The following is a 24763-nucleotide window of genomic DNA, read 5'->3' as shown; positions in this document are numbered from 1 at the left end:
AAATATTACAAAAAATAATTTGTTTTGTGTGTTACAACCATGCATTTGGTTCACACTCACTGCCTCGTAATTTTCAAAGTCTCGTTGATCCGGATAGTAGTAAGGAGGGTTGGCTCCGCGAGATCTGTGTGGCCTCACAAATGCGCGAGCCCTCGTACGCAAGGCTGTCACGGCCACGGCAGGTTCTGTTCGTGATGCATTCAGGAGTCCTCGAAAAGAAAAGTTACTCAAACATGCCAATGGGTTGAGATACCCCACAAAGGTTACAGCAGTGATGGAATGTAATTAAGTACATTTGCTCAAGTACTGTAGTACAGTTTTGTAGTGGTACAGTTTTGAGGTACCTATACTTTTCTTGAGTATTTCCGTTTGTTTTCTTCTTTACACGTCCACTCGACATCCACATTTTGTTGCACCACATTCATTTGATAACTTTAGTTACTAGTTACTTTGTAGATGATGATATATCAGAGCCAAAGTAACGCATCTTAAATGAGTTTATTTTATCAGCATCTCATAAAAAAAACAGGCTCCTATAACAAGAAAAATACTGAATATCAGATCTGATAATATATAGATCCCATAATATATACTGTATATACATACAAGTTAATACATGTAGGCTATGATTTACTTTTACTTGTACTTTTGATGCATAGGTGCTTTTAATCACAGCTTAAATTACTTTTGATGCAGTACATTTAGTATCAGATACTTAAAGTTTTTTAGTTATCATCCTTTATTGCTTTTATTCTTTTATTTATCTCTATTTTGGCGTTACCTTTCCTCTCTCTTTATTTTTCTTTGATTTTGGCAATTTCATGGATTTTATTCCTTCAACTTGCAATGACTCTTGGTGTTTTTACATTTTCTGTTCTGCCTTCTTGTTTTAACTCACCCTAGACTAGGCTTCCCTGTGTTTGGCTGGACTGTTGAGTATTTATTCTGTAAAGCTGTTATATAAATAAAGTTTATTATGATTGTTATTATAATGATTATGGTTATAAGTATTATTATTATGATTAATATTATCCTTTTTATTTTATTGTATTCTTATTTGTATTCTTATATTTATTATGAACCTAGCCATCTCGGTCAATTAATAATGTTTGAAGAATCATAATTATTCTAAGTGAATAGCTCTGATGTTTCACACAGTGTTTTCTCTGAGTTAAATTTAAGAATGTATAGAATACGAGCCGACTCAAACGCATCACCGGCTGGCCGTTGCTTTTTGCCGCCCCCTTGCTCGGCCTGAAAGCAATTCACTCTGATGACGTCACTCGCAGAGTTGTCATGGCGTCTTTGGGACCGAAGCTGCTGCTGCAATTTAGCTAAAATCTGTCGACAGTCTGTAAATCGAAATGGAGAAAAATGCAACGCTGCATCGAGACACTGACGGGAGCTCTTTGTGTGCCACGATCGCGGGAGAGATGGCTGACGTTACGGCTGTCGGCGGAGTGAAAGGAGCAGCCGAGAAATGCAAGAATAGTGAGGCTCCTCTCAGTACTTTGGTTAACGTTAGTTGTAATAACAGCACCACAAATGTTAGTGCTCCCACCGCCGTTAATGTCATTTCCAGTGCTGAAAAGTCCGACGTGCCAGAAGTGATCGAAGTCCTCCCCGTGCAGGAGGACAAGAAGAAGGACTCGGCGGCGAGCGGATCGTGGCCGGGGTCCGGGGATCAGATCAGTAACGGGATGGGGCATGACTCGGTGCTGGCTGCAGAAGATAGCGAGGGTGGTGCCTCAAAGTTAGTAAACAACGAAACCGACGGCCCGTCCTCACCTCCCGGTAAGGAGCGCACAGATGTGTCGGCTGAGGTTTTGGCTTGTGCAGAAAGTGAACCGACAAAACTTGCCAAACCTACTCGTCTGTGTCCGGACAATGCAATCACAGCAAACGTCAAGTCGGTGCAGTCCGCTGATCACACCTTATCGGAGGGATTACCGAGTGGGAGTGACCCCGATCCCAGCCTCGGTGGAGAGTCCCGAAGCATAGATTCACTCGAGTCCTTCTCCAACCTCAACTCCTGCCCCAGCTCCGACCTGAACAGCGAGGGGCTGGAGGACACAGGACTGGCCCTGGCCCTGCAGAGCGAGTACGGGGCTGATGGGACAAAGAATTCGTGCGCTAAGGACCGGGCCGCCGGCCAGTCCATATACCACATTAAGTGGATCAAGTGGAGGGAGGAGAACACGCCGATCATCACCCAGAACGAGAACGGCCCCTGTCCATTACTGGCAATTATGAATGTCCTCCTGCTCGCATGGAAGGTAAAGCCTCCGAGGCGAGCGTGGATCAATGGGAATTTGATTCTGAGCTCATATAAATAGGCAGATTTTTATAGAGCTGAGATCCATCAGCTCCATTATGTTATGTTAGTACAATGTTGTAAGACTTCATTTAGGTTTCCCTAATGGTTAACATACACTTTCGACTCCGGATCAATCATTCAGTACCTCTCATTTCCTGTCATAACATTAATTTGTGTTCATTTGTGCATTTTATTTTCAGTTTATTTCAACATGTCTGCACATGATGGACAACTGGTGTGATGTGTCTCTGTTGCAGGTTAAGATGCCGCCCATGATGGAAATCATAACTGCTGAGCAACTAATGGAGTATCTTGGTGAGTGTTTGCAGCAATTAAACCTTTTACACATGAGCACTTTGATCAAAGGGGGGGAGCAAGTGATAATTATCATATTAAGCCATGTCACCTCACTGAACTCATCCCTCCTCTGCTCGGCCTTGTTCACCTGGATGTTTTGTAACACGCAGACAATAACAGATCTATTATAGTGTACTACATTTATAATAATCTGCTGGACTGCTCACAGAGTCACAGTGACTTGAATTTCCCATGAGTCCACACTTGTAAACACACCGTGCTGTAAAGCCACCGGCGCTGCGTTTCAACAGCCGAGTAAACATTCTTGTGTTTCACGTCCTCTCAAATGAGCAGTTACATTCTTAAGGTCAGATATTTATATATATTCCAGAGTCAACAGAGGAAGAGAGCAGAACAGGGGAATCCCCCATCATCCAATCTTCTGCTGTTGCAAAGGAAACCGGAGCTATCTCTTCTCTCTGGCTGTCTCCTGCCCTTCATAACTAAAATTGCTCGACAATATCAAAGTAGAGCGTCTGATTACAGCAGGGGGTCTTTAGAGGTAGAGCCAGTCCTCCCTGGTTTCTTCTTCAGTGTCCGCTTGCGCAAGTTAACCAACATCACGGCACTATATGTCAACGCTTTTACGGGAGATATTCCCTGCGCTGTGATTGTTGAGCCACCACGACTCAAACATTGCTCGCATCTCTATAAATCGCAGTTAAGAATAAAGTAGTTTTTCTACAAAAGTGCCCATTTGTGTGTTTTTTGAGATGTCAGAACAATAATGTTAATGTTGTGTAATGTTCAGGGGCTGCCGGGTTACTTCTAAACTCTGCACTGTTTTGTCATAACATAAGACACAAACGGCAAAGGGTGATGAAGTTCAGATGTGGTGTTTAAAGTGTGGTGGTGGTCGTCAATCAGCAACTCAGCAGTAGCATGCCAGTGATCCACACGCATAGAGGCAGATGGATCCAGATATTAAGAGGAGGGGGGGGGGGGGACTGGAGACTGGAGTTGAGTGTGTCCTCAGTTCACTGGAGTACAGAGGCAGCGAGGGGGTTTCCCTGTTGTGGACACACGGTAGTAAAACCACTCGGCTGGCTGGCTCGCTGCTGGAAAATAATCTTGACTCACGCTCAAATCTTCATCTAAGGTGACAGCATAGAAATCAAGTCAGAGGAGCAGAACAGCTTCACAGTCTTAGTCCGAACACGTCGTAAAACTCAGCTACAAAGAGTCCGCGAGCCTGACCGGTGCATCAGTTAAGAGTTTTGTTCATAAAGCATAAGCGTGTCTGCTCTTTAAGAGGGTCAAACATGTCGCTAGTTGAGCAGTTATTACTCACAGCATGCACATGAAGAACTCATCATGCCTTTCGCAGTCAGTCATCACAATTATAAAGCGCCAAACACAAGAAAAAGACTTAAAAAGGCTTTTTTTCTCCCCTGGATGTACTCCATTCATTCAGTTCTTTTTCCTCTCCGTGTGTTGCTGTTTTTACTTAACATAGCTGTTGATGACAGGAGGTCGACGGCATTCTTCTGAGTAATTCTCAGGGAAAGTATGTGTTGACAGTGCAGCACGATACTCTCGCCAGCTCCTAATAAATTAATGATTCTCTGTGAAGCACTTTTAAAAAATACTTACACAAGAGTTTGAAAAGCAAGCAGTAGACTGCAATGAAACTTTTAGCAGCAATAACAAGAACGCATTTGCATAACGTCAGTGGCTATTCAATCTGTGAAATGCTTTAAATTTTTCTAAAAAGACACGGAAGTAAAGAAAATGTTAAGGTGGTGTGCTATTGAGGAAGGAGAACACGCTACAACAAAAACAAACACACTTGAGATGTCATGGTCAGCTGTGAGTATGACTTCACTTGAAAAATAACCACCCACCTCTGATGTGGCGTCAAGTGTAGATTTGTTTTGTTAAAAAGTTTACAGTGTTCATCAGGCTGAGCAGAGCTGGAGCCAGACAGCTGCCAGGCTGCTCCAGAGCCGAGTTGAAGGAGCTCTCAAGTGACACTGCAGTGGACAAGGACTCGACTAATGATCCTACACGATGGGCACAGCCTTTTTTTTTTTTTTTTGTAGAAACTGCTGGCCCGTGATAAATAGGGGTGAGAATCACAGAGTGACTCACCATATGATAAGATTAGTGATATTTGCCCAAGATGAGGATGGTATCATGATACAGCGATTCTGTGATAATCAATACATTGCGAGACGATCATCTAACGATACATCACAATATCTGTCTAACTGAAGAATACAATACGCCCCTGACAACACAGGGTGTTGAATACAGTGAATATAGTCTTGGCTTAGTGCCTTAGGGACTGCAACTTGTCCATGTGTGCCATCACTCTAATGTAAAATAGCCACATACTGGCAAAACGCCAAAGTGCCAGAAAGCAGAACGGTTCTGGAGTTGTTTGTAGGAAGGATACCACTATTACCACTTTTACACTTTTTTCAGAGTTTGCATCTACATGTGTTTCTTTTAAGCCGTTTGACTTTTTCACATTGCCAGGAGATGAGTTAGTTTTTTTCCTTGTCTGTCAACAGGGAACAGTAGAAAGCAGCAGGTCATATACCTCATCAGACTACAACCAGAAGATGTTCAACTTGTTTTAAAGTCTTAATCGATAGTATTCTGAATTTGACGCATAGTTTCAATAGACATCCCGCTTCTTTCTGATCTCTGTTGAGAGTCGCACATGCGCGGTGCCGACATGGCGGCTACCAGCCCGACAGCCACGAACAACGTTTCCTTTTCTAATACGGTATCTTTTACTTCTCTTTCAAACTGAGCGCTGACTGAACGATGTTCAAGCCCGCTTGAACCGAGACAGCTGGAAAGTTTTAACAATCCAGCGTCCTCAACTTCAACACACATCAAAGCATTACGCCTCAAGAGGGGCGAATAGTAGTGCGTTCCCCCGGGTGTTGTGTTTCCATCACAGCCGACTGAAGCCGGAGCCGATAAATACCCATTACTACTGTAGAGTGCCGATTATACATTTGAAATCGAAAGCCAGACGTTAGCGTTTGTTAGTGGACTTTGTGGGGTATATGGCTCACAAAATTCTATTCAACCTGTGTAAATTAACTTTACACCACAAGGAGTCATGATATTTGGCCCCAGTGTATCGCAAGAGGAAGCGATACAATATACTGCTGTATCGATATTGTGTCCCGTCACTAGTGCTACACCCCCCAGTGGCTTCTTGAAACATCTCAAAACACCTTCAATACAAATGCTTAAGCCATGAAGCCATCGTGAATATCAGTGCAAATCAAGGTTTTGATTGTTTTGCTCTGCCAACGTCTCTCTCCTTGTGTCACTCTGCAGGAGACTACATTCTGGAAACCAAGCCTAAAGAGATATCGGAGGCTCAGCGGCTAAACTACGAGCAGGTAAGGCCTGCCTAATCACTGCGGAGCACTATTAAACAGGCGTGTGTTTTTGCTTATGTGTGTGTCTTAGTAAGCTGCTGACTGCGTTCATGGTTGTCGAGGAGCTCGGGGCTTTAGGGATGAAGACACACACTCTCTCTTTCCACCCTCCTTGTGTGGAAACACAATTGTGCAAGTTTAACGTGAACTCTCACTTATGTCTCTGACACACACTCAAAATATCTCAGCTGTTTGCACCGCCATTATTGATGTACTTTCACCACAGTACAAAAAGCAGGATGCATGCTGCTCTGCTCAGTCAGTATGGCTGCACGCTCACACCAAAGCAGGTTAGCACATTTGCATTGAGCCAGCAGATAAGGTCAGCGGATGTGCCGTAATATGGAAAAAAGGCATCGAGTTGATGGCAAACCACACAAAACTGCAGCTTAGCTTTTTTTCCACTGCTCTATAGGTTACATAAGACGTGTCTTGCGAGGCCCAGGGAACAACAGGGGTCAGGAGTGTCAGATTATGTTGTTTCACATGGCTGTGAATGCTTAGAGACGCATGGCTGGGTTCAGCTCCCGGCTATTACTGAGGCGTGTGTGTGTGTCTTACCATGAGAGGCACTTGGAGATGGAGCTCCAGCTCCGGCTCCACTGCTTCCTCCCATCTCCGCTGCCTGCCTACGGAGTGGGAGAGGCCCTCCCTCCCTCTCCTCCTTTTGCGTGGCAGAGCACCAGCACATCTGTGAATGATTTGAAGCCACACTTGTCCCTCATTCAGAGAGTCAAAAAAAAAAAAAAAAAGTCTCCTCGTAGAAGCTCGCTGCAACAGCCTTTCTAAATTTAAGTTGAGCTGAAATACAACCTCTTAAATAAATCAGTGGTGTCCTCAACATGCACCGTTAAAGGAAGGGAGTGGTTAGAGTTTGTGTTGCATAGTTATTATGGCAGTCTAATCCTAGACGCCGGCCTGGGAGCTCTTCTGCATGTGGGTGTCCTCATGTCCGTGCGCTGCGTGCGTTGACACAGTATGTGGGGGCTACAGTGGGCAGGGCTCTGGGATCTAAGAGATATCTGAGATGTGTTTATGTGCAAGTCAAACACGTCAAGGTATCCTCTTTTTTTATATATCTTTAGGAGATGTGTTTTCATTGCCTATTGGAGTGTTACAAGATACAGCTGAAGCCGACTTTGTTCAGTAGGAGTTCACAACAGAAGCAGTTCTATTTTTAAATTCGGCTTAAAAAACATCATCTGTCACAGGAGTGTATGAGGATTAAAATAGCAGTAGCACCGCTGCTCTTTAGCTATTGTTAAATATTTACTCGGAGGAGCTGTGGAAGTGAGAGTGTAGTTTTGCTCTGCATTTGTCTCTGTGGACCCAGCTCAACAGCAGCACTCTAACAAAGCAATTCATCCACCATGACTGTTGAACCACTGGAGGAAATGTGTTATCATGTTTTTAGAAACCTCTTTTGTTTGAACTTACTCACAGCGGTGGGTGTTGTTCACAAATGTCTCTTAAACCAAACTTTTGTTCGGAGTAAAGCAGATAAAAGCATCTTAACCCTGGACTAAATGATTTATCATACATGAGTATCTGTTCGGTCAAGACTACCTAAACCGAGAGCAGGTTAGACCAAGACCAGCGTGTACCACACTCCATGACACACCTACAATACAATTTGGAACATGCTAACTATAGGCACTTATTGATCTGAAAGATCCACATTTGCATAAAATCACACACACACACAAGACGAATGAAAATCCCTCTTCATTCACCTCTTTTATTGCCAAATGTGTGTATGAATACTTAAGTGTACACATGAGAAAAAATCAAAAGACATTAATTAATGTTTGTGTGGGAATTTTACTTTTTTTTACTTTTTTTTCTATGAGCAAACAAATACAAACACCAAGGACATGAAATCAACCTTACCATTTTAATTAAGCACTCCTTATCCATGTACCTCGCACTCATACATTTTTTGTATAAACATGAGGTTTAGTGACTCTTGTCTTCTAATATAAACAGTCATTAAGTACAGTATGTATCAAACAATTATTTTATACAGTAATATTCCTGAAGTTGTGGTTATTTTAAGTCTTTGTCTTAAAATACATTTCAGAGTCCTCCTTGTCTGAGACCGAGACAAGGCCGAGTAAAATGTGGTCGATTTCGCGACACTAGTAGATGCCCTGGATATCAAGTTAAAGGCCTTCTTAACATAAATCTCAATGTGAGTAAGCAAAGACATTAAATGAGACGAAACCATGATAAGAAATTGCACAGACTGTGCTGTCAGAGACAGGAAATGGCTTGTTTTTATTAAGTAAGAATCATAAAACCTCATAACTCAAGAGATTGTAGAGACTTTGCTGCCAGTCGTGCAGGTTGCCGTGTTGGACGCTCGTTTTATACAAGCAGGATCCAGCTAATTTTAAGATCAGGGATGAAGCTGGACACTGGATTATCATTAGTTACGTACATGTGTGCAGTTTAATGGAATCCATTGCAATAGCTCTGATGCAAATGATTTGTATCTTTATGAAGTTTATAATCAGTTTATGTTGAATTTGTCAGAAGGGGGTTAATTCACCTCTACAGTCAACACAGTTAAAGGCGTTGTTCTGTCGGATTGGATTATATTGAGAGGTGTTCTGTCCTCCGTATGTATGTAAATGAGCGCTGACATTATAAACATTATAAACACTAGATTAGCTTGATGATTAATCCAACAAAAATGTGGAGCAGTGGCAGCTGCTGATGTGTGCCAGGATTCATAAAAGTCTGACCCACATTGTGGGACATCACAGTCTCATCACAGTCTCATCACAGTAAACTGTTATTTACAGCTCCCTCTGCTAGGTCATGGCATTATGTAATGGTTTACTTTTGTCCTTCAGTGATTGATATGTTGGGGTTTTTTTAGGCTCATAGATCTACTGTGTGTGTTTTTATAGATTTTTATAGATATGAATGCAGACAGACTAATTCATTTTGCATCAAAATTCTCACACTTGACAGTTGAATTCCCTAAAATGATTTTTATTTAGCAAGGACACCAATTTTGACCCCAGTATCAACCTTGGGATTTATTTCTCAACCCAAAACTGTTGCTTGATTGTGTTGCTTGGCAGAAAAGTTTTGGTCAAAATGCAACATAGAGGAAGCAGCTCATTCTGTAACATTTTATCATAATTCTACCTAATTTTGTAGTGAGGCTTGATTATAGTTTGATTTCTTGGCTGCATAATTTAACTGCTACATATGCGTTATCAACTTGGACCCATAATCTGTCAACTACCAGTTAATTACAACCACTACACATTTATGGTGAATGTCACGTAAAGCTGAAGAGTGAAAGTAAAAATACTGAAAAGTTAATATTATACCATAGAAATCCAACTCAAGCGCAGATGAACGTGCACGATGCAGTGCTAATCATCTGATCTCCAAGTGCTCATCTGCTGTTGCAGCCCTCTGCCCTAAAATGAAGAGATGTGGTCCATTACACAGCCCCGCTAATCCGGCCATCACTGCTGCTCATAATCGTCCTAATCCACACTCTCAGATGGGCCAGCTGAAGGCTTTTCACCTCAGCTCACTGTGCCAAGCATCAAACGCTGGAGTAGCTCACTGTTCATGGAGCGTACAGTATCTCTCCTGTAAATTGAAAAATATAGTGTTCGCACATCGTACTGTGAACAAATTCCTTCAAAAACAACTGATTATGTGACGTTTGCAGCAGTTCTGCTCCTCACATTACCGTTGAACGTGGATAAATGGTCACATACATTTTTTTTTGTTAAACTGCAAATAAATCTGTTTGTAGACTTAGGTTCATTGTTCCTGTATGTGTAAATGAATTGGCTTTTCTTTCAGGTTATTTTATGTGTCGTGAAAGAACTGAAAATGGAGACCACTCCCGACTACACACTCACAGTTGTAGGGCTCAGCTGCGAGACTTATCTTGATCTCAGAGTTAAATGGCAGCGGAGGTTTAGAGCCAGCTGGGAACGTTGCTCTGAGGCTGAACGCAAGAACTCTGTCAGGTTCTCAGGTGTGCGGGTGCATAAATGTGACGTATTTGGCATACATGTGATGTGATGTGTATCAAGAGTGTTTTCTCTAATGCTCACACTGTGCAGAAAAAGGTTGGTCTGCTGATAAAATCGTCTCTCAATAATGTAAAGATTACTGGTCTTCAAAGTGGAGACAGTTCAGTCTCTTCTGTTGTTCAGATGCTTGCAATTGAAATACTTGTAATGTAATGTAAGGAAAACTGATTCCAATATGTTGAGTTTTCTGCGTTATTTGATGATTATCCTGATTAAATCTTGAATTGAAATAATTTGGGCCAGGATAACTGTGACATGAAATCTTCATATCGTATCATGCCTGATCCTGTTTCTATTGTTATTTTCACATCTGACCAATAAAATCAGTCTCACACATCATCATCATCGCACATGTGGACAGATGATCAAACCACCAACTTTACAACCAGTATGGATCTAACTACCTCACTTAACAAAGTTCTGATCTTTTCTTATTAGTCTCAACGGGCAAAAAAAATTGTATTTTTCTCAGTTCTGTTTGGGCCACATGAATACCAGAGAAGATGAATCCAATTAAAACCCTCAGGAACCTAGAGGTAACTTATTTTAATGAAACTTGTAAACACCCTGCAAGTGGTGATGCTATACATCTCAGGAGCATAAAAGTCAGCATCTCTCTCTGTGCATGCACACAGAAAACACTGGTGAGATGGCAAATAGCTGTTATGGATTTGGCCTCACAGATTTATTAAGAATTCAGGCAGAAGTTCTCAGGCAGACAGACTCCTGAAGGCCAAAGATAGGTGAAGCGAGGTGAAGCATTACTTCCTCAGAGTAGGTGTAACATCAACAAAGCAAGCACACCGATCTCTAGATGAGACATTTAAAAGCATTAAAATGTACTGAAATAAAATGATTGGAAGCTGTCAACCATCTTGACCATGCTGCTGCTCTAAAATAGGTCCAGGGGTGTTTTATAGGTTGATTTTGCTGAACTAAAGGTAGAGCAGCACTTTCTGTTGTGGGTTTGCTGGGATTTGGGGTTTTGCTCAGTAAATGTATCAAGACAGTGAACCTGCCCCAGGCATCTTTATGCCTTCAGGCTTTGTTTTGTGGAACGTTTACTTCCCTGGTGTGGAGCTACATACAGTATGTACTCCAGGAAGCTTGATGTCTGTCTTCATTTCTATTTCCACAGACCACTGACTGTCTGGTACATAGCACAGGGGCACTTTTTGAAGATTTTTATGTTTTCCTCCTGGTATCACAGCTCAGTCTGTGCATAGTGTGTGTGTGTGTGGGGGGGGTGTCATGTGAAAAAGTGATGTCAGTGCATATGCCGTGTTACAGTGACTCATCTCCCATCGTCCAAATACAAACACAGTTAACATTGATAGTAATTTGTTGATATTTTGTCACTTTATAGTTATTAAATTCCCAATGACGTTTAATATATCAGTGCATATATTAATATATCTGAACACTTAAGCATGTAAACCTGTTCTAGTAGTAACCCAAATTTAAATTATGAACCTGAAAATGAGCATGTGTCCTTTAAACTGTCCCTCTCTATATATAATATTGACATAATATATATCCTAACCCTAACCCTATCCTTCCTCCCTTATATACGTATGGGTGTTGTCTGAAGTGTTTGATAACTACATTTGTGGGATCATTGCAAAAAATGTGTGTTGTATTTACATATTCTGTGAATAAAAGAATATTAGGCGATATAGAGATATCCACATTTTTTTACTCCTTGATGTCAGTATCCAAATTGGCCCAAAAAAATCCACTACCGGCCGGACTATAATACAATAGTGGCTAATAATGGCTTCAGAATTGAATCATCAATCTGACATGACTGTACTAAAATTTGAACATTTTAAGGGCGACCTGGTGGGCTAGAGGCGGCTGACCATCTCGTTGCAGCGTGCCCTGGTAATTTTCTTGTCATGTCTCTTCTGTCCACTATCAAAAATAAATGCAAAATCAAGCAAATGTAGTGTTTATTGCAGGGCTATTGCATTATGTTATCAAATGTCCCTGGTAATTTGTGCAACACTTGGTAATATCACCGAGGCATGAAATATGTCTCACAATAATGAGCCTGAGAGCTTACACAGAAATCTAACATCAAATGGTTTCCTGGCAGAGACTTCCATTACTTCCTGTGGTTGAAGGCTGATTGACAGTGAGCAGAGCAAAACATAACAAGTGCCGTAAATACAAAAATACTCAACTTAAGCAAAGTGTGGTTACTATAAGGAAGAAATATTTGACAAAACCAAATTAAGGCATGAGCAGTTTTTTTATGTTGTACAGGAATAAATGGCAGCTAATGGTTTCTTGTAAAGGTAGAAAAATCAATCCCTGATAGCTCCAGCTTTGCTGACTGTGTGCAGACAACCAGGAATAAGGTAACAAATAAAGACATGACAACAGCTGCATCGGACACAGCTTTTGGTTCCGTATAATGTTAACACTACACAAGCAAACATGTCTTTTTGAGATTTGTTTAATCCCTCCTCAACATTGTTATCACGCAGTTCTGAACAATGATTTTGAAAGGTTGTTGTTCTGCTTGTCTTCCAGAACATGAGTGACGCCATGGCAGTGTTGCACAAGCTGCAGACAGGTCTGGACGTGAACGTGAAGTTCACAGGGGTGCGAGTCTTCGAGTACACCCCAGAATGCATCGTGTTTGATCTGCTGGACATCCCTCTCTATCACGGCTGGCTGGTTGACCCCCAGGTGAGATGAACCTCACTCATCAATCGCTGCTGTTTCTCTTCGACACGGACACCAACTTGTTGTATTGTCCTCCTGTCCATCCTTGAGACATCTCTTTCAAATTCACTACAAATGATGAAATACTCTACAACAGTTTTGTATCAACCCTAACTTGTACAAACAAAACATATGCACTTGTATGACATACAGTCACACATAACTATTTCTATCAAATTCTGGTGACTCGGCTTTACTGAACCTTATTGCACCTTGTTGGTTATGAGCATTATTAGTCATGTTTAAAATCCTGGTGTCTTGTATCAAATGAGGTGGATACAGTAGTTCCTGTAAAATAATCTCTACATTTGCTCATACATGTTACCATGGTTGCCAAATGATTTTGGGTGATAATAAAGAAGATCACTTCCTTACAATCAACAATCACACAATCAACAAATGTGTTAAAGACATGATATGTAACGTTTCTATATCAACAACAAAAACATCTAGAGCCCAACACAACTCCACAAAATATATAATGTTGTAATGCAGTAACATTACCCTGAATGATCCAAGCAATGTTCACTCCCAAAGAAATCATTAATTTTAATTTGAGTAAGCAGTGCATCTCATTCTGTCAATGTCGTCATTTTCCCTTTAATCCCATTAGTAAATATAACTTCTGGGGAAACACCAGAGCTGCGTTCAGATCACCTAGTAGGTCCCTGCGAAGGGGAATGCACAGGGTACTCAGCCATGTTAAGTAGGGAGCCGAAAATGCTCAGTCAAAGGGAAAGGAGAACTGTGAAGGGAAGAATTGAAGGACGGTTCATCACTTCGCTGGAAGTTGATAAGCAAGATTACCCATCAGTCATTGCGGCCAAACAATCGAGCTCAGCTGTAACTCACTTTATCATTATTGATGTGAATATTTAAGTGCCTGAATTATCTAAAAACGACAATGCTCTTATTATATGTATTATTTATATTGCTTTATTACTTATTTGTTTTAATATTTCACTCACATTTCGAAGGAAAGCAAGCTATTGTTGACCTTAACTGCTCCTGTATTTTTGTTCCTTTTTACCTTAGAACTGTAAGGTTGACAATTGTGACAACAACAGGGTGCAGGAGACCTGGCATTAATTTCCCGTACCATTCATAATTATCAAGGATGACGTAATATAACTATTACAAGACAATAATCTTTAAATCATCAACATATAATATCTCAGAATGATCTCTAAACACACGCATAATAATAGTTTCTTTAGGAATGACACTGTAGGCTTCATCTTGTAAATTAATCAATTCGAATTAATCAAATCAAATTCATAGGTGTTCTAATGGTATCAGTCTTTATTTAAAGATATATTCAATATTTTATTTTAGTTGTGTAAAATTTCCCCTGTAGCAGTGACGAAGGTGTTTACCTTAACGGCATGATGCACAGAGGAAGTGATGTCTGCATCGGTGACATTGCAGCGTGTTTTGCATGGTGGAATGTTGTTGAGGGAAGTTGCCTTAACTGACGTTCCCTAAACAGGGCGTAGAGAGCACTGTGTATGTACACTGTGGAAAGGAACGTGGCTCGGATGACAGGTCAGAGAGTGAGAAAGTAAATTGGCGAGCGTGACTGAATAAAACTAAAACTTTAATATGTTGTCCATGAACATTTCTGCCTGAGTCACATCAGATAGATTTTCATTGGCAATCGTGGTTGTTTAGCAAAGACTCCCATTGTCCGACGCTTCTTAGCAATGTCATTAAACTGTATTTTGTTATTGTTTTGATTGAGGTGGCATAAATTACAAAATGTGCAGTATAGGGTAGTTTGGCTTTTGAATTCATACTAACTTGATATGTAGTCCTGTACAGGTCTGTAGTTGGCCCGGTTTGTGTTCCCACTCCAAACAAACACCTCCAGAGATTTCTTGGAAGTGGACCACCTCCTGAGTGATCTGTGTGCACTTGTGTCATCAAGTGTTCAAATGAAAGTGTCCTAGGTAATAATTAAAGACAGCAGACCTCAGTTGGACTGTACCAAAAAGGAATCAAGTCTGCACAGCGATAATAGCTTCAGTATGAACCCCTTGTCACCAGAATTTTCCTCTCTAGTATACATTTTTTATAAATCCGCTGTGTTTTTGAGTAAAAACAGCAGAAAAGCCTGGTGAATGTTCTTTCCCACAGTGTTTTATCTTTGTTTGCAGATGCATGACATTGTCAAGGCAGTGGGCAATTGCAGCTACAACCAGCTGGTGGAGAAGATAATATCCTGCAAACAGTCAGACAACAGTGAGCTGGCAGGGGAAGGTGAGTCCTTTCTCTTCACTCTAGACTTTCTGACCTGCTCAACTCACCTCCTGTCTCCCCCTCATCTCTTTTCTTTCCCAAAGTGTGCTCGGAAGTGGAGAAAGAGACATTTTCTTTCACTTTAACGTAATATATTTGCTCAAGTGCAACATTACTGGAGTGACCAAGTTGAAATAAAACAAGGACATACATGCGGCTACTCGTCAAATGACCTACTTCCACAGCACACAGTTTTCTTACCAGCTGTCGGTAACTTCTCCACTAAAAATATTTGCTCATTCAACACTGAGCTTCCTGAGTAGTCGTCTGCTGGGCTGCTGCCAAGTCAACACATCGAGGCCTCAGTAGATGATGAGACGGACACGGGAAATTCACTCATTTCTATTGTGTTTCTGCTTTTGTAGCACAGAAATTATTAGTAAAAGCAATGTAATGCTTATCCTACGCATAAAAGAGAACATTTATTTGCAACCACTTAAAATAGACTGATAATTCTGGGAAAATGAAACATCTGTCTCTGAGTTTTGTTGTCACGCTTAAGAGCTCTTAAATATTTAATGTTAAGGATTGAATAGTTAGTTTCTTTTCCGTCCGTCTGTACAAGTTGTGGCTCATTCTGCAGGCGACTGCCTCTCTATCTGTTCGAGAGTCGCTCTGATTCTGTGTGTGTTTGCTCCAAATTGAATGTTCCGTCTTACAGATGTCTCTCGCCATCTGTCTCTCAGCCTATATTGAGTTCACTATAGTAACTGTGACCGCTCTCAGCAGCACGCAGTCAGAATGCTGCTACAGACATTACAGCACTGTTTCCGACATGTTTTCCAAATAGTGACCTATGTTCATGAATGAGTAAGGATTTTTTCTTTGATTGTAGTGCAGATGACTCATCCAGTGGTCTGCGGTCTAACGTTAAAAATATTTGTAAATCAAAAATAAAAGAATCACCACTCAATTTCAAGTCAGTGAAATTCTGTCTGTATATTCTGCAAAAAGCAGGAACTAGAAGCAAACATAAAGGTGGAATAACATATTCATGTAAGACTCAGTATGGGTCCATTGCTAATAAATCACAGATTCAATCTCTCCTTCTTTATTCTCATGTTTCTTCCTCCCCCTCTCTCATCCCAGGCATTGTAGCAGAGCAGTTCCTGAACAGCACAGCCACACAGCTGACGTACCACGGCTTATGTGAGCTCACATCCACTGTACAGGAGGGAGAGCTCTGCGTCTTTTTCAGGAATAACCACTTTAGCACCATGATCAAGTACAAGGTAAACACAGTAACTTCCTCATCTGCCTCATTTGCATCAGTTAGATCGAAAGCTATGTGCCATGGAGGTCACTGTGGAATTTGCAGCAACTTAAATAGGTCAGATGTGTTTCGAACTGTCCCTCCTGTCAGTGACAAGTGCCCTGAAGCCCTTTGCTTTTACAGGAACAACCACTGTGTTTTGTACAGAATATTTTAAATAAACCCTCCAGTCAAAAATGTTCCAGTTAAATGTTTGAGCTTCGCTGTGTAGAACGATGAATGCGCAGAGTTTGAAACTAGAAGGTTGTTTTCACACTCATACGAACATGATTTGTGACATCACATACGCAAATGCAACATGGAAACTTGAATCCTCCAGTGCGCACACACTGAGAAGGAGCTTTACAGTGAAGTAGGAGACATCTTGTGTCCAGCAGTGAAACTTGTGAAGTGAAAAATGTTTGTATATTCTGGAATTAAAATTAGGTTGGATGAATATGAGCAATTTTAAGGATTGTAATGTGATAAATGCGCCTTTTTTTCCCTGCATAAACCATTTCAGACACAAATTAGAGAATTTAAGGTAGACCTTAAAGGAGCAATTTGTAAGATATGGCCAGAATTTAAGTTAAAAACGCCCAAAAAATCAGCTGTGAAGCAGAGACATCAGTGTTGACGATATGCCAAAGACATCAATGTATTGTGTTGCAGAGATGTCTGCTGAAGTTTGAATGCTAACCAGCTATCCCCGGCCAGTTCTGTCTAATGCCACTTTGTATTCGTAAGAGGCGATGGATAGCCTGATAGCCCCCCTAGTTTCATCTAGAGCTGTAAATGCTACTTAGTCCAACAAGTAAACAAAATAAACTCACAAAATGTCAAGAAAGGACATAGTTTCACGCCTATTTTCCTTACTAAAGAGAAAAATACAACCGTGGACCCTCTCAATTAAAGTCTCTCTTCTTCCAAACTCAGACAAGCTGAATGCCTCATTAACTCATCGTAAAACACACTTCATTCGAACTCGACATTACAAGCACCTTTAATATATGTATGAAGGGGATCTTTAATGGGCATTTCTACACAAGCATCAACCACATAAATGTCAGCAATTTTTTCTGTTATATTGCAGATGTTCATACAGATTATTAGCAAAACTACGTTTGTCCGTGAGCTTAACATAATGAATTTGCTTCAATTAAAGGCCTCTCTGGGGGCTGTGCAGTAAGAAATACTTCAATAACTTACTTATTTTTAATGAATCATTTGAGTAATTTTCCACTGTGTTTCAACATTCTTAATTATCATTTGCAGCAGATAAGAAAACAAACTTGCTATCAGGCGTTACTATCTACTATCCACCACTACTCATTATTTTCCCAAAGAGTTCACTTCACAGACCTGCTGCAACATGTTCTTCAAACTGATGAAAAGTACATATTTAAGTATCACAAATGTACAATATTACACATCTGCATCCCACCTCTAGCAGTCCCATGCCCACAGCTGGCTCACCGTATCACTGCAGCTCGGGGCAGACCTTTCCTGTTATCTACAGGAGGGGAAGTGGAGCCTGCTTACTTTTATTTCGAATACCAGTCCACAGTTGCCAATGAAAGCAAAGCTGCGTGCATCACCTATAACCCTCAGACAAAGCATCATGACAGCCTAAGTTCTCTTGTAATCACTCAGCCGCAGACTTATGTGGATACAATCACACTCAAAACAACTATATACAGATTGTGTGGGTGTGTACCCATGTATGTGCGTATATATAGTATGACCGAGATAAGATGTGTGTATGTAATGTGTATGTGGTTTTTTCATAGGGCCAGCTGTACCTCCTGGTTACAGACCAAGGTTTCCTGACGGAGGAGAAGGTCGTCTGGGAGAGTCTGCACAACGTCGACGGAGACGGAAACTTCTGCGATTCCGAGTTCAGGTTGCGGCCTCCGTCTGACCCAGAGACTGTGTACCGAGGCCAGCAGGATCAGATAGACCAGGTCTGAGCACAGCAATTATCCACTCCAAAAACCACCGTGTGCTTAATCATGACGTGCCTTTCACACCATCAGTGCGCCACAAAACCCAGGACGGAGTGACCAGTAACGTCACACTGCAAACCATTTTTTTAAGTTAGTTAATAGAAGTTAGAGAAATACTGGAGGAAATAAAGGAGAGACAAAAAGAAACAAAACATGGCATCAAATCTGTGGAAACTCCAGAATAAAGTCAACTGTGCAGCAGTTCCTCAATAATACATGTGTTCCAGCCCCTCATACCAGCTTTTTAGACACACACAACAGCCTGGAAAGCCGCCCCTCTGTTCTCATCCATGCTTTGCTGTACCACACAGTCTCCACATTGTACTGGATTTATGTCTCTCGGGTATATTTACTGGTTTCACAGCTGTCTGCTCATTTGTTGGCTGGAGTGGTCCAGACACGGCACTCGCTGACAAATTGTCTGCCGTGCTCCCACACACACAGACCAGACAAGAGCATGGGGGCTATTACTTTTTATTCTCTTTGCTTACTCAGGCCCAACCCCTCTTTATCTACCAGATAGGGCTGGTGAGAAAAATCTATTCAGGCAATTTTCTGCACTCATAATCAATTCCGTTAGATTGGAGGAAACTTGTAAGGGTCCCAGAGGGTGGAATTGGGTCTTTGCAGTGACAAAGCACATAACATAATAGAGGATACTGAATGTAATACAATGGATAACACCAGCATGAATTAGATTTTGCCAACTGCTCCAAAGCTAATTACTACAAAAAGAACATTACAACAAAAGTAAATTAATTTAGACAGACACAAATGGCTCAGTTAATAAGTAAAGAGCTGTGGTTGTGAGAAATGACCAAGTTCAGCTGTTATGTGATTGCATAATATAGACTTAAGCATCACAATTAAAGCTTTGCTTATCAAGCCTTTCCTCCCTCTTTGTTCATGTGTGTCAGGACTATCTCATGGCGCTGTCGCTGCAGCAGGAGCAGCAAAGCCAGGACCTACAGTGGGAACAGCTCCCCGAGGGCATCAGCGACCTAGAGCTGGCAAAAAAGCTCCAGGAGGAGGAGGACCGACGAGCCTCGCAGTACTACCAGGAGCAAGAGCAGGAGCAGGCAGCGGCGGCGGCTGCAGCAGCAGCAGCAGCAGCACAGGCACAGGTGGGGAGGGAGGGGCTGAGGGAGATAGAAGCAGGTGGAGGAGGGAGGAGATGTAGGACTTTGAACAAAGTGGGGCATTTAGTGTTGCAAAGAGGGAATATGTTGCCGTTTGAAAACAGATGGACGTGTGCATCAGAGAGTTTGAGCTATAAAGGAGGAATTTAGTGTGGATGAGGGAACTAGGGGTTCTGAGGGTGCTGCAGCACCTCCTAAAAAAAAACAGTCAGTTGATAATGGTGATGTAGACTCGAAGCAGAGACAGACAGAGACAGCTCGAAACAGAGCGCACGAGAATATGAACAGAAGTGTCCACAGGATATTAAATAGTACTTTGATCATGAAGCTGAAGCATGACGTTTTTTCTACAATTCTGTGTTCTGTCAACGGTAACTAACAGGAATATCTACCTTATATCCACCGCTCTCCTCTGTTAAACCTCTGTATCCTAACTGCGCTGCATCATTATAAACTATGAGGCTGTTTATCCCTGGCATGAACATGTGTCTTTGGTGATACGATCAGAAAGGGATATCTCGGCAGTTCACACCTGGCATTAGGCGTCTCGAGTGACCACTATTGATCTGATCTCACTTGCCTGCTTTATGTGCAAATACACACGTACATCACTGGAATAAATGGACATTATCTTTTGCGCACAAAGAAAAAAAAAAACGTAATGTATTATATATGCCGAATTAACAAGAAAGCCCAAATAATTGAGAATTTGTCATAGACAGCATTTGACAAAGTTTATAAAGTGTCTTCTAACTCAACAACTCACAAAATTGAGCGATTTAATAATGGAGTCTGGGGATTTTTCTCTACCTCTTCATCTCCTTGCTGTAGTAGTGTTCAAGTTTGCCACCTGCTGCAGTGCAAAACATTCTCAAATTGTTGTTAATAACTATTAAATTTAAGTTATTCTGGCCATTCAGATTAATAAAAAAAAAAGAAATATTGCGCACCTTTTTGAAATTACGTCATTATAGAGACTGACCCCTCAGCACCCCCAACTGTGACTGACTCCCCAGTTCTTGCATGTTGCAGATATGTGAGATACATTGTACTGAATGAATGACTTCTATAAAAGACATTATTACAATCAATGTGACAATGCACACTTACTTTATCTTTCAAAGTGTTTGTAAAATTGCTCTATTTTCAATCCAGTGCGTAGTGATAAGTAATATTGCTTGAAATATACACACATCTATAACTCTACACTCTTCTGCTCTGTGGTCCTGTTTGTGCAGCAGCGGCAGCAGGAGCCTGCCGAGGGAGACGAAGCGGACAGAGGAGGTGCAGGAGCAGGCGGAGCAGCGGCTGGCGCTGGGATGGCGGCAGCAGCCGGAGCCACACCCAGCCCGGGAAAACAGTCCTCCAGCGGGGAGCGTAAAGCCAAGAAAGAGTCGAAGGATAAAGACAAATGTGTTATTTTGTAACATAGAGCGTGTCTGTGTGAGTGTGCGTGTGGGTGTTTTGTGCATTTGCTTATCTGTGAGAAAGGGGACAGCATCAGTTTCTCCTCGGACTGGACACACAAACGCGCTGCCCCCAACCTGACGATAAAACAAGGGAAGGAGACCTTCGAGGAGAGGCGCGACGAGACTGACGCAGGATTTGCTGTTCCCAAACCACTGGTGCCTGCTATCCTCTCTCCTCAGTGGAACCTGGACATCAGAGGCAGGGACACTACAACGACAACTACCCCGTATCTTTCATAGAGTCGGCCAAACTTTGTTACAAGTTGCACAGTGCACTATATTTGTGATGTGGGGTCAAGTTTATTCGGGGTGGTATGTTTTATATCAAAAGACATAATCTGAAGAAACAAAATGTCACCCTCTCACCGTGTTCTTTTCCAAAAAAAGAAACCATTCATTTCATCCGTTTTTCGTTACTGCAGCTTATAAGCTTTATTTTGTACGTATCAATATTTACAAAACGTATATAAACAGACCCAGCTGTTGTTTTTAGTTTTTTTTAAGTTAGATGCCAAGATTCACATTTTATTTATGTATGTGTGTAGCTTTTGCGAGAGGTTTTATTCCTTTGTGAAGGCTGAGAGGGACTTTCTCATAATATTGCCTGTTGGAAATCAATGTAACACTATTTGTGTCCCCTCCGAGACACTATGAACCTAAAGGGTTAATTAATGCCAGATAGCTTCCAGATACTGTAGCTACCTAACAACACTCATCACAGCTTGCCCTGTTCAGATTTGCCTTACCAGAGTATGGCAGTGTTGTATTCTGCTCTGTCTGAATGTGAAGGTGTGTGTTTTTATGTGTATGGTGTGTACAGTACACGTGTGCTATGTGGTATAATGGCGTGTGGTATACATGTCTCATTTACTGAGCGTCGCTGGTGTGACAAGTTTCAATTTGGAAACGGCCAAATCTTTTAGTTAAGCTACAAATTCTGGATTTTAACGTCTTTTATGTTTTGATTCAGACAAAAACCACGGTCGGGACAGGCAAATAGGGATTCATGTCGCAGATTTAATCGCAGACATAGTTTTGTCTGAATCTGATGTTTCTGTGTGAGACAAGATTAGCTTTTGGCAGATTAGATGGCACCCAGTTTAGAGTGTATGATAGTTCTGAAAGGCCCTTTTTCTTTCTAATAGTCTCGACTCCTGAAGAGGCGCAGCGTGCATGCAGGCACTAACATGATCTCCTCTGTTAGGTTCTGGATGTAGAAGCTCCACTGCGGCCAGGTTTTGAAAGGAAATGCCACAGAATTTAGTCATTTGCATGTAAGATTCCTCTAAACTAGGAAAGTTCAATTATCTTTTGTGAACACGAGGTTTTCCTTTTACACAGTCCAAATCTGTGAGGTCAAGATATACAACAGGAGCTTCAAATCTTCTGTCTTCTTTCATGCTGGAGAAAGTTACAATAGCCCCAGAGGTGGAAATTCTTCTGTTATCCATGGAAAATAAGTTCACAAGTTGAGCTCTCCTAGGTGGAACAGGATTTACATTGTGAATGCTACAATTCTGTGGTCTCACTTTTTAACTTGTGTGCATTTCACTGCAGCAAACACATGATGTACATATTTACCTGATGCATTCTTATAATGGATTTAGCTAGTGGTTTGTGCCATTATTGTACCATGGGACTGCCTCCTGAGAAACTTTTCTATCTATACATTCCAATTGGATGCCTTGACTCAAGCCTTCTGTTACAGACTGAGGGAGACTGTTGTCAGAGGAGGTCTTTTGCAGTGCTTGTGAGTTTTGTTCAGTGAGAACAAACCAAACGTCAGGACAGGACGATGACATAGAGGCAGCGGGCTACCTACTGTGTGGGAACCCTTTCTTATGGGCTTCGTGCGATGGCTGGAGTTTGAGCTCCGTGTGTGTTTAGCCCTATCGAGGCTACGTTTTGTATATATATATATGACGCCTTACGACATTTCAACCTAATTTATAGGACAAAAAGGAAACGGGCGTATTAGCAGAAAGAGACAATCCATGCATTTTTTTCACATCAGAAATACTCTCAGGCCTTTTCTGAAGGGACATATCCTCGAGTGTCTTCTATGTATCGGCACAGTTCCTCGGCCTGTAGTCACTTTCTCAGTCACGACTTTTGAGTATCTGTGTACACGCAACAACTATTTCGACACTTCGAAGGACTCAACACTCTTTTATTTAAGACCCTCATTGTTGAACTTCACACTAAAAAGAACAATGAATCAAGCTGCTCTTCTTGTGTTAACTTGGACTACCTGATGGAAAATAAAAAAAAGTTCCTTGCACACAAGGAACATTGTTAATTATCTACACTTCTCATTGACTCAGCAGTTTTTATTTGTCATGCAGCTTGAATAAATAACATGTAATCATAAGATGAAGGCAAGGTCAGCGGGGGGGGGGAGGGGGGTATGGGGTATGGTCACATTGAGCTATTATTTTTGTCTTTGTCTTTTGTTTTTTTGCTAGTTTCACCTCATTTATGTCTCGGCCCGTCAAGTGAACATGCTGATTAGACATTCCAGTGGAAGTTTAAGAAATGAAACTTCACTTAGGGCAGTGTGAGATGACCTGGGAAAGGTTTTGTTTTGTATGAGTGAAAAGAACGCAGAGTGACACATGCCACACATTTTTATTATTATTATTATTATTTCAGATTTACTACTGTGCATTAGCTTGCCATCCCTCATCGTTATTACTCCCAGAATTTTATATTTCTGTTGTAACGTGTTTGTTCCACCCCTCGTTCCTAAAGACGAATTGATGAGAAGGATATTGTGTGTTCAGTGTCTCAAAGTGTTTTTTTCTTTTTCTTGTATGCCTTGTAAAAGTGACGGTGGGGTAAATGCTGTAAAAAAAAAAAATAATTGTGTTTTGACAAGGTGGTCGTTGAACAAATAGTCGTCGTAATTGGTTTTGCACTGTTACATTGATATGCACTAACAGAAGAGAAACATACCTCATTTTATACAAAACATAAAAATTGTGCAAGAGTGCTATTGTTCTTTGGGTACCTTTTAAAAACTGGCCAAAAGAATTATCTCAAGGTGGTAGCGGTAGCTTAAGCCAGCTGAATAATATGAATTTGTAAAAGTGTGAAAGGGCTGTCGAAATGTTCTGGCTTAAATTTGTTGGGAAAAAAAAAAAAAATAGTACCACGTCAATAGAACTTGCTGCAATTTGATATATTCAGGTTAGTGGTACACCTATACCAGACAAAAGGCTACCCGTACCAAGGCCTGAGTACCAGCACACAACTCATAGATGGTGACAAAGACATGAACTACAACAACAGAACGATGGGTGTCATTTGAGGCAGTTTTTCTACAAAGTACGGCAGAAAATATGTAGACAACACTGGTACTTGACCCAGTCAGCAAAAAAATGGTGTAGGTGCACCCCTAATTCAGGTCGTTCTTTTTCCAGTCCATCATTCAACTACACAACTTTTCAAACAAACTTTTACAAACAAAAACAAGGGAAAGGCTGCTTTATAAGGCTCGAGTGTCGTCATCTATGTAGCAGAGGGAAACGTTTATTCTTGTTGTGTGAGACACATCCAGACTGCTGAAGGGAGGTATTTTTCTTTAATGCAATATCAAACTCCCAGATTTTACTTTGTGGTGCATGTATGGTGTGGGCTGAAAATTTAGGCTGAGTAACAAAAAAAAAACCTTTTAATTATTAACTCCCCCGAGAATATCATCTCCACTGTA

At 41.3% G+C, this 24763-nt stretch overlaps 1 protein-coding gene across 3 annotated transcripts; it reads left to right on the top strand.

Moving 5' to 3' along the window:
• Window positions 1–1264: 1264 nt before the first annotated feature.
• On the top strand, window positions 1265–23355 carry mindy2 (MINDY lysine 48 deubiquitinase 2). Of its 3 annotated transcripts, XR_014622397.1 has the most exons (10): window positions 1265–2276; window positions 2575–2632; window positions 5978–6042; window positions 12693–12851; window positions 15044–15146; window positions 16275–16417; window positions 18228–18401; window positions 19361–19567; window positions 20821–21278; window positions 22760–23355. XR_014622397.1 is itself a non-coding variant. In XM_084350294.1 (9 exons), exons 1-9 carry the CDS (start codon window positions 1365–1367, stop codon window positions 21007–21009), a joined length of 2007 nt encoding a protein of 668 aa, XP_084206420.1. In that variant the 5' UTR covers window positions 1265–1364; the 3' UTR covers window positions 21010–23355. The 3 variants fall into 3 exon arrangements, 2 of the variants coding, with proteins under 2 accessions (XP_084206420.1, XP_084206419.1); XM_084350294.1 differs by having other exon boundaries at window positions 20824–23355; XM_084350293.1 differs by having other exon boundaries at window positions 20821–23355.
• Window positions 23356–24763: the final 1408 nt, after the last annotated feature.

Source organism: Pagrus pagrus (assembly GCF_965226575.1).
Source record: "Pagrus pagrus genome assembly, chromosome: 1".
NCBI lineage: Eukaryota > Metazoa > Chordata > Actinopteri > Spariformes > Sparidae > Pagrus > Pagrus pagrus.
The sequence above is the reverse complement of the archived record's forward strand: the minus strand, read 5'-3'. Positions and strand labels throughout refer to the sequence as shown.

Bases quoted from the DNA above. Each gene is read 5' to 3' on its own strand.
- mindy2 (XM_084350293.1), top strand. From the start codon at position 1,365: ATGGAGAAAAATGCAACGCTGCATCGAGACACTGACGGGAGCTCTTTG. The intron at 2,277-2,574 runs GTAAAGCCTCCG...TCTCTGTTGCAG, and splicing joins TCCTCCTGCTCGCATGGAAG to GTTAAGATGCCGCCCATGAT. The intron at 19,568-20,820 runs GTGGGGAGGGAG...CTGTTTGTGCAG, and splicing joins CAGCAGCAGCACAGGCACAG to CAGCGGCAGCAGGAGCCTGC.